At 39.5% G+C, this 16,895-nt stretch overlaps 1 protein-coding gene across 6 annotated transcripts in view; it reads left to right on the top strand.

Moving 5' to 3' along the window:
- The window catches only part of st18 (ST18 C2H2C-type zinc finger transcription factor), a 40,316-nt gene that overhangs the window by 11,340 nt on the left and 12,081 nt on the right, over positions 1-16,895 (top strand). For 5 of the 6 annotated variants that reach the window (XM_035171619.2, XM_035171618.2, XM_035171617.2 and 2 more), the window contains 6 exons: positions 7,753-7,868; positions 10,036-10,087; positions 10,894-10,924; positions 11,063-11,250; positions 15,040-15,741; positions 16,441-16,575. In XM_035171619.2, the coding sequence (XP_035027510.1) occupies positions 7,753-7,868; positions 10,036-10,087; positions 10,894-10,924; positions 11,063-11,250; positions 15,040-15,741; positions 16,441-16,575 (1,224 nt within the window). Of the gene's footprint in view, positions 1-1,579; positions 1,727-7,752; positions 7,869-10,035; positions 10,088-10,893; positions 10,925-11,062; positions 11,251-15,039; positions 15,742-16,440; positions 16,576-16,895 lie in introns of those variants that run through there. The other variant, XM_035171621.2, reaches the window with a different exon arrangement.

The raw sequence follows: 16,895 nt of genomic DNA, 5'->3' as shown, positions 1-16,895 counted from the left end.
ATATCTCTCCTTGAAATAATAACATATGAATTTTAAATCATCCTGTTATAAATTAAATATGATATTATATGACTAGAATTCTACATAACAGTAATCCTCCTTTAAACAATGATATAGAAGCTTATACTTAAATTTTGATAATTTCTGTGTACTGATCCTATTTGTCATTTAGTGTTAATTATAGAAAAAAAATTGAAAATCTTAACCAAATGGTAGGATTGTAAATAATATAGGATTGTATATAATGTCAGTCATATTTTCTGGTTTGGTGCTACTTCAAAGAAAAATGATGTAAAAATCTTACTAAGGTGAAATCAGGTGGGATTCTCAGCAACAGAAAAGCCCTTTTAGTGAATAGTTATATTTGTTTGACAGGGCAAGACTATGAAATGTTCCCAATTAATATTACATGGGATTTTTTTCCGCCTTTCTTTTTTCTAAATATATTTCCGAATTTACCTTGATTGTAATGTACCTCATTGGCTGTGGTTTTGTTTATTGGCCTAACTATAAAGGATCTGCTTATACCCTTGTGGGTTGGGAAGAATTAGGATTTATGAATTTATTTCCTCTGTTGTATTGTTTAAACAGCTTTGGTTTAGTTTTGATCCCTTCCTCTTGCCTTTGAGGCTGTTCCACGGTGTCAGCTGTTGACTGATAGTAAGAGAACTGCCTCACAGTGTGAATGAAAGAAAACTAGCGGTTGGTAAACACTGATAAGGGATAAATAGAAAGCGGTCAGGCAGAGATAGTTCTGTGGGAGCCCAGATTGTGTGCGGTCTGTTAAAATGAGATTCTGAGCCTGTCCTTTTTATTCTTCCTCCCCTCCCCTCCCCTCCCCTGTGCGGCGTTTGTCTGGAAAATCTCCAGTGACCCGGCTCGGCAGTCCCAGGCTGCAGTATTCTCTTTTTGTATTTGTTTTGTTTTCTAACAAGGGTCAAGTTGGCCAATAGACATGTCCCTGATGCTTATAGACAGCTGTCATGACTTCAAGTACTTACAATAGTTACATTTTACATGGTTTCATGGTTCTGCACCAACAAGCACAGCAGCAAGAGATTTGTTAAAAAACACAATTTTGAAACATCCTATTTTCAAATGCGTTGACGACCTCTCATCATAAATTTTACCTCTGCCATCCTTGGACATTTAAAAAAAAAAGCTGAATATCCATCCATCGAGTCAGTTCAGCCATATATGTATATATATATCACCTTGTTATATTAATTACAGTCCCATAATTACACATTTACACTCTTCTCACGACAGACCCTGAGGACTATAAATGTAATTCCTCAATTAAAATCACTCTAAATTACAGTTTTATTCAATTCTTTGTGGGAGAAGCCAGCTTTTTTTTTCCCAATAGTGGGTTTTTTTTTCTGGGTGAATCTATCTTTTATGTGATTAAAAAGACCTTCAGAGGTCTTACCTTGAGGATCACCATGTGGTGTATTTACACAGAAAATAATTCAGCCCATTGTAGCCCAGCAGCTAATGAGATTGGTTGTTAAGTGAATGACACAAAGGCTACAAGAAAAAAGCTTAGCGTTTCGGGTGAATATCACAGTGTCCCTGCACACACACACATGCACACGCACCCCAAGCAAACACACTCTCTCGGTAGCGAGACTCTGGACTACCCTGTACCCCACCTCGATATTCTTCGGCTCCGTCTCCTCCCCGGTGTACTATGAGATGCAAAACAAAGGCTAAAATGGGCATGGTAAGTCGAGGTGGCGATTCTGCCCTTTCAGACATGTTAACGCTGGAGCATTTGGATGAAGGAGACAAGTGATTGTGTTTGTCTGTGTGAGGATGTGCTGTGCAGCGTGAGGCTCAGGCTCATATAAGTAGATTAAGACTAGTGTCAATACCATTGATGCTTTTTTGCATGACTCAGAAGAAGATCACCACCTTTTGCTTGACTATTCTTAACTTTCAAATTGCTGCTGAAAGTTTTCTCTCCGTTTCTTTCTCTGAGCCACTTTCTCACCTTGTACCTGAACTTCATTTCAGGTTGTATGACAGCTATGAATTCACAAAGGTGTATTTTTTGTGTGCCTGTGGTTATTAAAGGTGTGGTTACTCAGTATATTGTTGATCCTTGAGTGAAGCCTGAATCGCTATTGTACACGGATTTATCTAACAGACAGTGAAGCCTTTGACAGAGAAAAGTATGACAGCACAAGAGAGGGTCTTGTTAAGCACCTGGACTCAGTTTGCATCGATTACTACACTGTTTAGACACTCACTTAAACCTGAAAAGATGTTGTTTTGACACAAGCATGCAGGATTTGAACACAGTGCAGATATCGTGTATGTTTGATCTCTGAATAGTGGCACTGGAGCATCACTGGTGATTGCTGTAATACAAAAATTCAAGTGCATTAGCTTATCATGCTCCACTGTCAGGCTGGAAAGTGGGTTAAACTCTATTGCGTATATTAAACCCTGGACTTAAGTCAAATTTACATTTTGTTAAAGATTACTCCTTTTATTGATGCATATAATCATATTCATGGACCATCTGCTGATTTGGCAAGCATGGATCAAACTCAAAAAACAGCCCTGCTAACCTTTTAAGTACAAAATAGTCTGGCTTAACTCTGCGAGCCCAGAAGTGTGTGCGAACGTGTGTGTGTGTGTGTTGAGTGTGAGAGATTGTATGGATATTGGATAATACTTAATTTAGATCCTCCAGGCTGCTCACACCATATTTTATTTTATCAGGATCGCTTTGGTAGAAGAACGGGGCTTGTGTTTGAACAACTGAGCAAATAATGTTTGTCTGACAATAAGCACAGCAAAATCTTGGTATAAGGAATCTGATTAAACTCTTGACCACAGCGTACAGCTGAGTTTATATTTGTCACCATGGTTACGTGGATTTCACAGTGCAGCATTGCACACTTCCACCTGATTGTGAACGGCTGCATGGGCCTCACCTTTTGAGTGCACTAAAACTCTGCTTAAGGCTTCTTCTAGTTATTCTAATAAGTGATTTACTACTCAAGTATCTCCCACTGTGTGTTTCACAGAAATAGGAATTTACCAATGGGCATCCTTACTGCATGAAATACTTATGTTCAGCTCATTCCAAACAAAGCTTACGCAGATTGAGAATTCATATGCCAGAGGTAAATCCGAGTTAACACGGATTTATACTGGCATGAGTTAAAGGACTAGAGTTTGTAATCCAGGTGGCCAAGGGATTTTACCATACAGTGGCAAAAATCACTTAAAACTCCCCCAACATCCTGAGCCACTGAGCTCAGTAAGCAGACAGATTGTTCAGAATTGATGACAGCACAAGTATATCAGAGCTGGACTCTGTGTTCATGTGTGTGTGTGTGTGCGTGTGAATCTGCATGTTTGCGTGTATGTACGTATGCCTGTGTTTGTGTGTGTGCGCATATGTGACCATGTTTGCTTCCTATATATACTCAATTAGTACTAAAGGGGCTGTTTAGAATGAGACCTTGACAGATTGGTATTATTTTCATTTACCATGGTAGGGGAGGTGTATTGGGAATACGGCCTTCTATCTGCATGAACATCAGTAGCATGAGTAAAAAGACAACTAGCTCAATTTCAATGGCCACTGACTCATGGGTAAATTGATCAAAGTTGCTATAATATTAAAATAATTGATGTTTTAATAGACTTTAGTTTGATCATCATACTCAGAACATTAAGAACACTGGGTGAAGAACAAAGGTGTGTGTGTATTTGTGTATTGGTTAGTGGGTGGGTGTGTGTGTGTGTGTGTGTGTGTGTGTGTGTGTGTGTGTGTGTGCGTGCACATGTGTGTGGAGGACAGAGGAGCAGAGATAGAGTGGAGTTGTTTAATGACAGGAACAGCTGACTCATTTAGAGAGAGCAGTGAAAGGTAATTAACCCTGGGAAAACTACAGCTGCCATGCGAGCTGTTCACTTCAGCGCAATCTGATTAGGAATCACTGCTCGAGTCCCTGACTCCTTTCAGACGCGTGTGTGTTCGAGGTAAACTTTTCCCTTTTGCCCCGTAGAGCCCCAGAGCACTGGAGACCTGCCTTTTGTGATGGGGGATTAGCTGGAACGGTTACTACGTTTCTCCAAATTGCAGACCACCTGGTAGCATTCATGCAACCTCCTCCATGAAAGGGCCTCCTTGGGCAGGAACAATGAGCAGGATTACTCTGCTCATTGTTACACCAGGACTGGAACTTCTTTTTCCCCGAACACCTGTCCCCAAATTAGACAGGTTTGAAACAGGCATGTTCATGACAAAATTCAAAGATTCAAACTAACACGAGAGTGGTTGGGCACACTGGAGACTTGCCAATGGACGAGTGTCGGCCGCTCCATTGATTATGCTATTGATGCAGAGTGTAGTGCAATAAGATACTAATTTTATTTGTCTCAATATTTTTGGTGTTCCTAATTGGATTGAAATTCACAAATAAAATAGCATATCATCTAGCCCCCTTTCATACGACGAGAGAACTAAAAGCACCAGAAATTTGGTCAAAAACAGAAATTGGCTCTTTGATGTCAGAAGAAACAATCTGGACTTGGTGCCTCTGTGTGGTCCGGCTCCAGATGAACTCAATTTAGAGGGAAGGCTTTGCGATGACTTTGGAAAGCGATTACAAGATTCATGAATCACCTCGGCAAAGGTGTCACCATCTGACTCTTTTATGGGACTCTTGCTAACTCCGTCCAATAACAAGTTTCCCCTGTAGTTATGCCATCATAACAAATCATTGAAGCGATAGTAGCTAGCCAGGCTCCTAATTGTCTGTTAAGAATTCTGTGAGCTGTGTTCTTTTATTGAAGCATCTCTGTCTTGGAGAAGTGATAAGATGCCAATACGCTTCTCTATAAAAGTACTCTTTGGCAAAAGACACAAACACTTTGCTTGGCCGTCAGGGTAGCTGTGAGGCTGTTATATCTGAAATCGCAGTTGACTTCAAGATTTTTGAGTGTGTCTGCACGAATCCAGAAATCTCTATCAGACGGAGGAATGCTCATAAATTGCTGGCAGAATACATTTCCTTCACATACAGTATATTTTGTTCTTTAATTTGAAAGAGCACATTCATACACAACACATATAAAAGCCTAGTTTTTTTTCTCACTGTACTAAATAAACTAATTATATAAAACATTCAAGGCCGTCAACTTATAAAAGACTGTTTGGTATTTTGTCCCTTAAATTAAAATAATTTTCTTATAAATAACACAGCAAATCCACTGTTGATTAACCTTCAATTTTAATGTGAAGGTAACCTATAATTTAACATGGTGAAATAAAAAGAAAAAAAGATTTAGACCAAGTTTTATCCCTAAATTTGACTTGCTAGACGTCTTTTGTCCCCTCCCCCCTCCTTAAACCTACCCCAGTCATTATTCTGATGTCCAGCTGGTATTTAGGGGACAGGGCATCTAATGGCTTTCCTGTCCTTTTTGTCCAAAAACAGACAAAGGGGAAAAGTTGTTTATCTGTATACTGTGAGCAGAAGTTGATTTTAATCTCTGTGCAGAGCTTAATTTACTCACAACAGAGCCATTTGCAATTCAATGAAAAATGGCCAAAGCTCTCACCTGCTCTCTGTGTACAATTTTACCTGCTTTACCACAGAAAAGGTGGGAGCACTGTCCAAGCAGGTACTTTGCTGCTAGCTCACCTTTTCCTTTCAGCTATATAGACAGACTGTGTGTGTGTGTGGCTGATTCTCTTCACGCCTCAAACCGCCTATGGGGTATATATAAATTCTGATCAGTTTGCTGTATCCTCAGACATTCATTACAAGGAAATATGAAAGTAAAAGGTGCAATCTCCTGCCGTTTGCTCTTTATTATACATAAACAGAAAACACTTAGCATGTAAAATTAATGTGAAAATTATTCCCGGGGTAAACTATAAACACAGAAGTTACCCTGCACATTTACCCTTTTTTTCTCCTTCCCCTAGATCAGAGTGTAATTGCCAGTAATCAGGTCTGTTTGCTGCTGATAAAACCACTCTGAATGCGAGGAACCCTCTTTGTGTGATGACTCAATTATGCCAGAAGTGGCTCATCAAACCTGGCCCATCAGCTGCTTTAATAAATAAGGAGGAAAACTTGCTGCAGGCGCATTATAATTCCATTCATTCCATAATTAAATCCATTCCAGTTTTAACCCTTCACTCAGTGTGCTTCTGGAAGAGGAAACAAAAACAAGGAGGTGAGGGGGGGGGGCGCGACACACCAGACAGTGACCTTGCACAGAGCATCCATCCGTTCCCTATAATTCAAAATGATACTGTTGAGGAAAGGTTAAGAGAAAGAAGCTCACACAGAAAAGGATGGGAATCAGTTAAGACGCAGCTCCTGCTTCTTTTTTATTCTTATATATGCATTGTTTCCACACAGCCTTAGACAGTAATTATATTAAAAGAGTAATCTAATCATAACAGTTGGTTGGTGGAGTGTGCAGCACTGACATTTTGAAATCTTATTTTGTGTAATCTCATTTGCCTCTATCATCTCGCCCGTACCCTCTATCTAAAGGAAATGTAAATAATGTAATTAATTTTATGGTCTCCAGAATCTTACTTTGCTACTCTGGCCTGGTTTATTGGTTTCAAGATGAGGTATCAGCGCAGAGTTTTTCACTCCATCACAATAATGTCTGTGTTAATTACACGAGAGTGTCCCAAGTGCACGGATAAGCTGGGAACAAGGGGACACAAAGACTCAAGGTCAGTGATGAATATCCACAGCAGCTGCACTGTATTAATAAGGCATTATATGAAAATAATAATAATAGCAGCACCCACAACAAAATGCGAGAGTGCGGATAGAGTAATGTCAGGAGCGTTTGGGTGTTTTACAGATATTTCCTCTCCACCATCTCTGCTTGGATGCAGCCTCTCTGATAATGGTGTGAGGCAATGGTTATTCATGATTGCCGGACTGGGAAGGTCTCCCTCTTTCTCTACCCCCAGTCACAGCCCATTCTCTCCTCTGTGGTGGGAATGCTAGCAGATGGGGTTGGGGGGAATGGGCTGGGCTCAAGGACACCTAGCAGCCAGATTAACACATAGAAAATCTCATAGACACCCAGCATCAGGCCGCCTCCTTTCCCCCTGAGAAATCTGCCCCAGACGAAGAGAAGCCGTCCTCTGAGAAGCTTTATTTGTGTTGGACTTGGGGTTCGCGTATGTGTGTTTATGAGGAGGGGTGGGCGCATAAATATGATTCAGCAGATGACGAACCAGCTCAAATAGTAGTGAGGCTTTTTTCATATGCTAATGAGACGGAGTGAATAACCCTCCCTCATTCACTCCCTCTCCTCTCCTCCCCCCCAGTTTTGTTTTCCCGGGGAAATGCTCTGTGCTATATAATTAAGAAGATGTTGTTGTTGGTTTTTTTTTTTTCTTTCAAAGCTAACAGAAATAAATAATTCCATAATAAGATCTGTGAAGTGAAGAGGCTTAACATACTCATTGTGTTCATCCTTGTTTTCCCTCTTGGATGTTTTATATTAATTAGAAACAAGCAATTTGATCTCTGTCAAGCAATCAATTTGTATTGTGCTCCTTATTCAAAGTGATGTGTTAATATGCTCTTTCCACCTTTTCTGACTGTATATTTTATCTAGAATGTAAACTTATATTATTAAAAACCATCAGAAGGCGGGTTTAAGCTAAAAGTATAAAAAGTTAGAGATTGTAAGACTGAAGTTTACATGTTTGTGTGTTTGCTGTATATTCTGTTACAGATAATGAATTACGCGATTGCCTCCTGAGAGATACGAAGTGTGAAAGCATCAACCAGGGTGGACAGTGTGGATCTGGTCTCTCATCCTACAGAGCGTTCGGAGAACTACAGTCAAAGGTAAACAATCCCAAACAAGACTCAGGCAGAGTTTCAATTCTAAATACAAAGTAGAAAAATTACTTTTGTTAGGGACAGAAAAGTCTCCGGGGGATAAATGATTGTGTAACAGTGTTTTGGATAAGTAGCATGCTAAGTGGAGGAGTGTCACTGCTCCTTTGACCACAGTGATCCCAACTGAGATTGGTTTTAACTTATGCAAAGCTGTGGGAGGCTGACAGATAATAAACTCTTTAAAAGGTGGTGCTGAGTCTGCTTGTTCTAAAGTGATTGCTACCGTTAGGTGTCAGGATGTCTCGGCTGGATTTCTACCTGATTAAACTTTTCTTCTTAAACCACAACAGGAAGTTCAGATAGATATTTATTAGGTTTAATTTAACAATACAGTACTTATTTAAAAAGCAAGTATGCAATGTACTGTGGATGTTTTGATCTCAAGTCTTTGTTGGTTGAATTTCAAACTGAGACAAATGGAAATCAATGACAACCCAAGATGATTGGAAAACCCATTCCCAATCTTTAACAGTATACATATATATAGAACATACTTAGTCGTGGTATTAAGTGAATATGTTTTGTAGAAAAACTCTCTGATTAAGAAAAAAACATTGAACTTCGTGGCCATATTTCTGTTTGCAAACCTTTGAAAATATTCTATCAACTAACCACCAACAATCTGATAAGGAACATTTTATTTTATTTGACCTTGAATTTATCTATTTGTTCTGCTTAGCATCACGTTTGTCATGTTGTTTTCATGCCAGAATGACCTGTTAATAAACTGGAGCATCTACCGAGGCCTTTCCTGTTGTCATGTTAGGCTTCTTGTCGTGTGAATTCGATTTTTAGACCCTGCATCGTCAGAATATCTTCGAACGACAGATCATACAAAACCGACAAAAAAAGGTTTCAGATTTCTTGCCAGGCTAAAACTTATGTAACCTGTGAAACTGGATACTGTTCTCATTGTGCTGGAAAAGAAAACAGAGCCACAGTCAGATGTACGAAACAACCTTATACCTGTTATTCATTGGTTGAACAAACATACGACTGCAACACAATTTTATCTATTCTTGTAGTATACCCTCTCGCTTTTTTGGATTTAACTCACTCTAGCAATCTATTATTATTGCAGTAATCTTTTTAATGATTAACCAGAGGAACTATGAATAGAATAAAAAAAAAAGTGATAAAATAGTGTTGTTTTTAATTTCTGCACAACAGGAGCAGGTCTAAATGTCAAGTAAAGAAAGAAAAAAACAACCTTGGCAATAAACGTGTGTGACTCAGTGGTGATATTTAGATAAACTGATAACATCGTTTTGAACTTTGATTAACGCCCATGTTACAGACTCCGATTGCAGCACATAAGAGCAACATTTTGCCTACAGAACAACAAATTCATCCAAAATGTTGAAATATGTCTGTGTGGAAGAGTGTTCCGATCTAATGAGGTACATTCGTTTTTACAGAATGTAATCTATAGTGTTTGGGAGTTGTTTGTCTCAATAGGCTGTAGTAATCAAAAGTAATGAACCTATTATGAGCAGGACCTCTGAGGGCCCGGCGTGGCATTAAGAGTGTGGCACATAAAAGGTTTATTAAAGGAAATTAAGGTCCATCACTGCCACACCTGCTCCCCTATTATAAATGTATGACAGGTCAGTGCCTTCAATCACAACAGCAAACGAGAGAGAGGAGTCATGTTTCCCATTACCAGGGAAAAGTAACAGCATATCCTATGACTCACAGATTTCACTGGCCTGTGACCACTATACGCCACCATCAGCCCGGAATAATTATGTTTAATAGGTTTTATTTGGGACCCACAAGCAACAGCCAGTGAGAGTGGATGGATTTTAGCAACTATTTTTGTCTAAACACACACAGCGAGGTGCTGTCCGTGCGTCAATATCATTATTTAGAGTCATTACGTTTTTACTCACCTTTGAAACTTTTCCCTCGAACATTATACTTTATGTGTATGAATATTATGGCTGTTTTAGGAGCTGCCAGAGATGCTGCCGTGCATACAAATTTTACGGCTGACTGGCTTTTGGGCGACTGACGAAAAATCCATTGCTATGTTTAAGCTTTTTTTTAACATTTAGAATAAAACAAATCAGTTGTGGCTCATGTGTATTTTCAATGTTTTATTTATTTACAGATGGAGTGTGATGGTGAGGAGCAAACCATGAAAACATGTAACAGTAGCACAGGTGAGTACAGCTTTTAGTTTTAGTGTAACACCACACACACATGCACACACACACACACACGCACACACTTACTCCACTTACCACCATGGGTTAGGGCTATCAGTTCAACAACTCAACTTTATAACTGTCAATTTTATGTATTATCTTACCGGTCTGAAGAGCACTGCACTGCCATTTCATTATTCAGAGGGGAATAACTTCATTAAATTGGAACACTGGCTCAAATTAGTTAAGGAGTGTGCATATGTTGTGTGATTGAAAACCTCTAGACTGGATATGTCATTATGCAAGTGTGCGGGGCCTCTGAGGCTCGCCGGCTCACGTTAGAGCTATTACTACATTTGAGGAAATTCATGAAAAGTGTTATTATTGGTTGTGCTTCATGGGAGCACGGGTAGAACTTGTGAATGAGATTGATGCAGGCCTGTGGGAAAAATTGATTTAGCCTTTTAGATCATGTTGTTTGTCCCTCGGAGAACGAGCAAACTGAATGAAAAGCTTTTCAGATCAATGAAGAGACCACTTCTCCGTCCTTATGCTGATTGTACCCGATGGCATTGTAAAAGAGAAAACAATATATGGTAAAAGGCTGGATGAGGCGGTGTTAGCCCTGCTGCTATCATCCCGAAAACATTATCTCCAGAACAAATATTTGAAGAACGTTGTAAAATTTCATTAGTGATAGCCCAAAAGTGGTGAGTCACCTTGAACCTTTGATGAAGAATATATTGACAGATGCTGCTCTACTGTAGTGGAAATGTAAACATGACTTTTTTATCTGTTCTATCTTGGCCTTTATTTCACAGGGCTGGCCGACTGCATGGCTGAGACACACAGGTACAATATAAATTATGTGAACAGTTGTTCATGTTTATCTTAAAGTCTTAAATTTTTGTTGTTGAACCTCTACAATGAGCCAACTGAAGCCTCTGCTGACCCTGCTGTGCTTTTCGTCTGCTCCCCTCTTCCCTCCAGCCCATATGGGTCCATGGCGAGGAAGAGGAGTGCTCAGGAAGGGGTGCAGGGCGCCCCCGTCAACAAGAGAAAGTCCCTGCTGATGAAGCCCCGCCACTACAGCCCCAGCGAGGCATGTGAAGAGGAGAGCGAGGACCTGGCACCGCCACAGGACAAAGAAGAGCTGAGGAACATTGACACTCCAGCAGGTAAACAGATGTCCTGTTGTTTTGTCTGTTTTGATGAACAATTGACGCTGAATTTTAAAATCCCATCTGTTGCATTCATATTTCCCTCCCTCTGCCATCAGCCAGCAGCCGCAGTCATTGTGCAGTGGAAGTGAAAGACTACACTGCTGGGTCCACATTAGTTGTGTCTCACGTCCACAAATTGAAGTTTTGACAGCTGATCTGCCATGATATTTTTGGCGTGGCTTTACCCTCGTTTGATGAGGCCAGATTTCAGACCCCTCATCTGTCCTCATTCAATAGCCAGTTCAATCCCATTGAATGCATAGAATGAAAATTTGAATGGGGGAGTGCACCAGTTCACTTTGATTTAAATTAAACTTCCTCCACTCTTTTATATAGAATGGTTATTGAAGTGGCCTATTGTGAAAAACAAATGAGTTGTCAGCACCGCTTGGCTTGGCTTGGTTGTTGTTGTTTATTTTTTACAAAGATTTCCATCAACCACAGGAGGATTTCATCAACAACAGTTAAAACTGTTTATTTTCACTTATGCCACTGTCCCTTTCAATAGTGAAAATATTTTTCTTTTTTCCTAATGAATTGTATTTTGTGCATTTGGCAACAATGCTTGTGGTGTACATGTGCATTCTCACCCACTATAATCTGCACTGATTTGGTATATTTTTAACGATGTAACTAAGCAACAAACGTAATTGTCCCTTTCAAAAGCTTTTGTTGGGCCCTCTAACACAGTCTAATACATAATTAGGCATAATGTCTACAGCTCATTATAGTACACATGTGTGTAGTTAAATGGACCAGGAGAGTAGCTCACTGAATTGTGTGGATTCATTGGAAATGGAATTTATTTGTTTCCTGAGTTCATATTACATTACAATTATCTAAGTAATTCACTGTGCATCATCAGTTTTTCCTTTTGTTGTTGTGTTTTCTGGACATGTTTTTGTTTTATCACCCCACATTGATTGACTGCTGTATATATTCACCATCTGAACCTGATATTCAGGGGACGATAGCTTTAAAACAAAACAAATCCAGCCAGTGTACAAAAAAAAAAGTCTAATGAGGGTCAAATGAACACAGATAATGATAGAAACATATTCACAACATGTTTTGCTGTTATCAGATTTGGGGCCTATTTTCTGTGGGAAAATGAAAAATTGGAAAAAGTGGACCGCAGGCAGTATGAATTTTTGCAGTGGGAAGCTGGTCATATCTGCATTTTAACAAAAAGGGAGGAAAATAAGCCTCTCGTTTGGTCGAGCCACACTGTGTTCAACTCCAGCCAACTGCAGCCCTGCTGCAGAGTGCTGGTAATGGCTGTTCTGGAGTACAAACTGTTCACCTGTTCCAACACACAAACCACTGGAGGGATCCAAGTTTTTTTCCTCAATCTCTTTCCCTTTTTGCACTTGTGTGTGTGTGTGTATGTGTGTGTGTGTGTCTGTCTGTCTGTGTATACGTCTGTGTGCTTTTCTGACTGTATGCGGCTGTGTCAGGCCTGGGAGTCCATCTGGATGAAAAACAAAACCCTTGTTGCTTCCCTCATAAATGTAAATACGTGTAACTGGCTTTAATTTTTCTTTTTCGACAGGGTTTGTCTCCAGACACCCCATTTTCAAATATTGTCCACAGCAGGGAACAGATAGAGACACATTGTAATGTTGCCCGGGAAGAGTGTATTTGTCAGACATGTCAAATCCACTGCAAACAATAATGCACAAAATCATATGAAACAGTTTTTTTTTTTATTAGTGCTTGATAATTTCTGTCATATTTTAAAGCTCTTTTTGCGGAGGATTAAGTTTGTGTGATGCTCCCATTAATGAGAAGAAGCTGTCTGATAATGCCTATATCTGTGTGATTTGATTCTCACAATCTATCGCTATCTATCTTCTCAGTCTATCGAATCCTACTTTGGGGGTCAGTCTGTGGTGTCCGGCCACTTAAGAGGATATAGAGTCCAGCCTGCTGAAAGTAAAAACCCTCACAGTCCAAAGCGCCTTAATCGAGTATAAGTTTCACTGGTTTTGGGGATCAAGGGAGATTTTGTTGAGTCAATCCAGATGATATCTTTCCATTGTTAATCACTGACCACGACTTAATATTATCAGTGGCGTTAATAAAGTGTTGTCTCAGATGCATTTTGAGGGATAATAACCCTAACCCTCTTTGTCTGCTCCACTGATCAGACTCTCTGCGTTTCACACAATCTTGTGGCTTTCTGGATTATTCTAAAAGATGGAAGGCCAAAGGTCAATGCTAATTCAATTATTGAGAGCACGCAGCAAAACCAGCTGGAGAAAAGAGAGATTATACAAAATGAGTGTTAAAATTTACCAGGAATCACAAATATATTTCATTAATCTGCAATAATGCATGTAGCATACACGGTATCTTATCACACCCACAAGGATTTTAAAAAAGAATCCTAACGCTAAAAATGTAGTACAGTAATTTATATTATATATGAAAAATATTATAACATTAGAAAAGCTTTTCTAATTTTTATTCAATTATTTTTATTTTCCTGCAACATTCTGCATTTTATTGGTTTATTGTGGGTTAATTTTTTTCATTAAAATAAAAGGATTTTTGGTTTTTGTTTGTTAAACCAGGAAATGGAGGATATTTTTCTCAACAAGATCCACATCAATCATATCAATGATTTTATTTATATTATAAAATAGCCTTTTAAAATGTACATTTCAGTGAAATTCATTCTTAATTGGTTGATAGTTGTTATTTGAGTTAAATAAAATATAAAAAAATGTTAATAGTGTGACAATCACACTTTTCCAAGTAAAGCTGCTCATAATTTGAAATATATTAAAATATTAAAATATATCTATAATCTAAATTGATCTTACTTGTATTTCTGTGGCTATTTTTTGTCACGTTAATTTGTCAAGCTTCTCATTCCTGTTGTGCATTGTTGGCTGTTGTGCTTTTGACACTTTCATCCAACAAGTCAGTCAGTGTATGGCCGGCTCCTCCTGAACCAAGTTCTGCCACACCCACACACGCACACATGCTCACACACACACACACACACACACACACACACACACACACACACACACACACACACACACACACACACACACACACACACACACACACACACACACACACACACACACACACACACACACACACACACACCAGCAGCTCATAGAAATGTCTCTCTTTTATCATGGTGTTTGTGGTTTCCTCCATCTGTGTTTTCAAGAATCCTCTTCACTTCCCTTCTTCTAATCACTAGAAACAACAATTTTGTGTTTTTAAAATATTTTTTTTCACAGATGACAACATGTTGCTGCTTAGCTTGCATTTAAAAATACACATTACTACTTAAAAACTGATGTTCACTGTCCAGTGCACCGTAAATCCCTCCGTAATCTTATTCCAAATCTATTCGGCGTTGTTTCTTTAATTGGAGACACAGAGGACGAAGGAAAACAACAGTGTTCCTCATCTCCAGGTTTCATGTTCCACTAGCAGAGAGAAGGGTCATGTATGTTTTCTAAAGCACTTGAAGAATTGCTTGGAAATCTCACAACCTTATGATTATCATTTCCATTTCAACATGTGTTCTTATAAATCCTCTATGATGGTTATAAAAACATGTTTTTCTGAAGATATTATTCCTTGAAAAGTAATAAGGATTTGGAGAAGATTACCAAGGACTAACAATTCTTATCCTGTGTGTGACTAAGGGGTCGAAAAGAACATGTAAAACATGTGAAAACACAAAGACTAATATGTGTTTTCTTGTTGTCTTAGATGGAAACTTGAGTGCAATGAATGGAGTGGCCAACAGAAATGGCTTCCATGATGCTGCAGCAAAGTCCAACTGGTCAGAAGTTACATCCGATAGCTCTCCCCAGTGTGAGCCAGACACATCTGAACCTCTGATGGATGAGGATGAAGAGGAGCTCCTTAATAACGAAGAAGAAGACACAAGTCGAGGCAGGATGAGCGGTACATCATCGCCTCAGAGTCCAATAGGAGACTTGAGGGAAGCTGAGTGGGAGCCTCTGTCTCTGTCTGCCAGAGTGAATGGCTCAGGCTGCAGTCCCTCCCAAGCCTCAGAAGACCTGTTAGGCAGGAACGGACATGTTAAAGAAGAGCCGCACTCAGAACTAGGGGCTGCGATGGGTAGAGCGAGCATCTTTCAAGCCGAGGCTTTGAGATACAGGCCGCCCCCTACAGAGGAGGACAGCGAGGGGGAGATGGAGGTGGAGAGGCCACCTCGGCTGGACGGCTGGGCACTGGGCCTCCATGAGAGAGGCCTCGAAATGAGCCGAGGACGGGTGAACCTCAGCCTGTTGGAGCAGGCCATGGTTTTGCAGACAGAGCAAAGACAGGCCCTGCATCATGCCTACAGGGAAATGGACCGATTCCTCATGGAGCAGATGACCAACGAGAGGAGGCACCACAGGATGATGGACATGGAGAGCAGACTCAGCTATCATGGAGGAAAAGGTAACAATAAAGAGGAAAAGATGTAAAATGAAGTCTAAAGAATGAAAAGTGATCAGTACGGGAACAGACCTTTTTTTATTCAGCGTAAATCCGATCGACCACTTGTGATTTGGATGATTGGATGCTCAAAAAAACATTAAAGGAATAAAAGAAGCATCCACAGGTTTAAATCGGAAGGAGAAAATCCTCTTAAATACTAAAAACATTTTGGCAACAAGTGAAATAATAAATAAACTGACTAAAATAAAGAAGAACAAAATTTTCTGATGGAATTGCTACTACTCAGAATATTGGATTTTGATAGGAATCAACTGGATATTTAACCATGACCATAAGTCTTAAATCCTCCTAAAGTACCTCTCATGTTTCCCTCTGATTCTTCAAATGACTGCGGCTAAATGTGTAATCCTAGATGTAATCTTTCGATGGATGGGAATTAAGAAGTGAATGCTCTGTGTTGAACTGCAGCCTTAACTAAAATGACAGATTAATAGATGCATTTCGTGAAAAAAAGTGTCTGGCTTCGCATGATATTTCAATCTGTTGTCTTATGTTCAATACTTATATGGGACAACAGCATTATATGCAGGATATATGTATCACATTTCTTTACGGAACACAAAGTTTGTTTATGCATCAGTATTTTGAATCTATTCTATTTTTTTTTAATTCTGAAATCTTATTGTGCTGTGTCTACAGATTCTCCCAGGACTGATAAAAAGGATATAAAGTGTCCGACCCCTGGTTGTGATGGAACCGGTCATGTCACCGGCCTTTACCCACATCACAGGAGTTTGTCAGGGTGTCCTCACAAAGTCCGAGTTCCTCCAGAGAGTAAGTCGCACCAGCGGTATAACGGATGATTAATACTCATAGAAACTGCCATTTTTAGGATTTACAATCAGCCCCAGTTATTGAAATCCTCTTAGCACGAGCCTGAAGAAAAGAAAGACCTGCTCATACGTTTAGTTCAATTCAAAGATGAGCTTGAAACTTTTCAAATAAACTTAAAGGATTTCTTTCTCTCACCCCCTCTCTCTTTCTCGTAATGTGTTGTAATGTGCGAATATTGAATTCTTCTTTTCCCCCCCACACACATTGGCGATTGTTAAGTCGTTTCAATATAACTCAACAAACATTCAACATTAAACAGT

This window comes from Hippoglossus stenolepis, chromosome 11, assembly GCF_022539355.2.
Source record: "Hippoglossus stenolepis isolate QCI-W04-F060 chromosome 11, HSTE1.2, whole genome shotgun sequence".
NCBI lineage: Eukaryota > Metazoa > Chordata > Actinopteri > Pleuronectiformes > Pleuronectidae > Hippoglossus > Hippoglossus stenolepis.
Note: the sequence above shows the minus strand (reverse complement) of the source record. Positions and strands in the feature narration are given on the sequence as shown.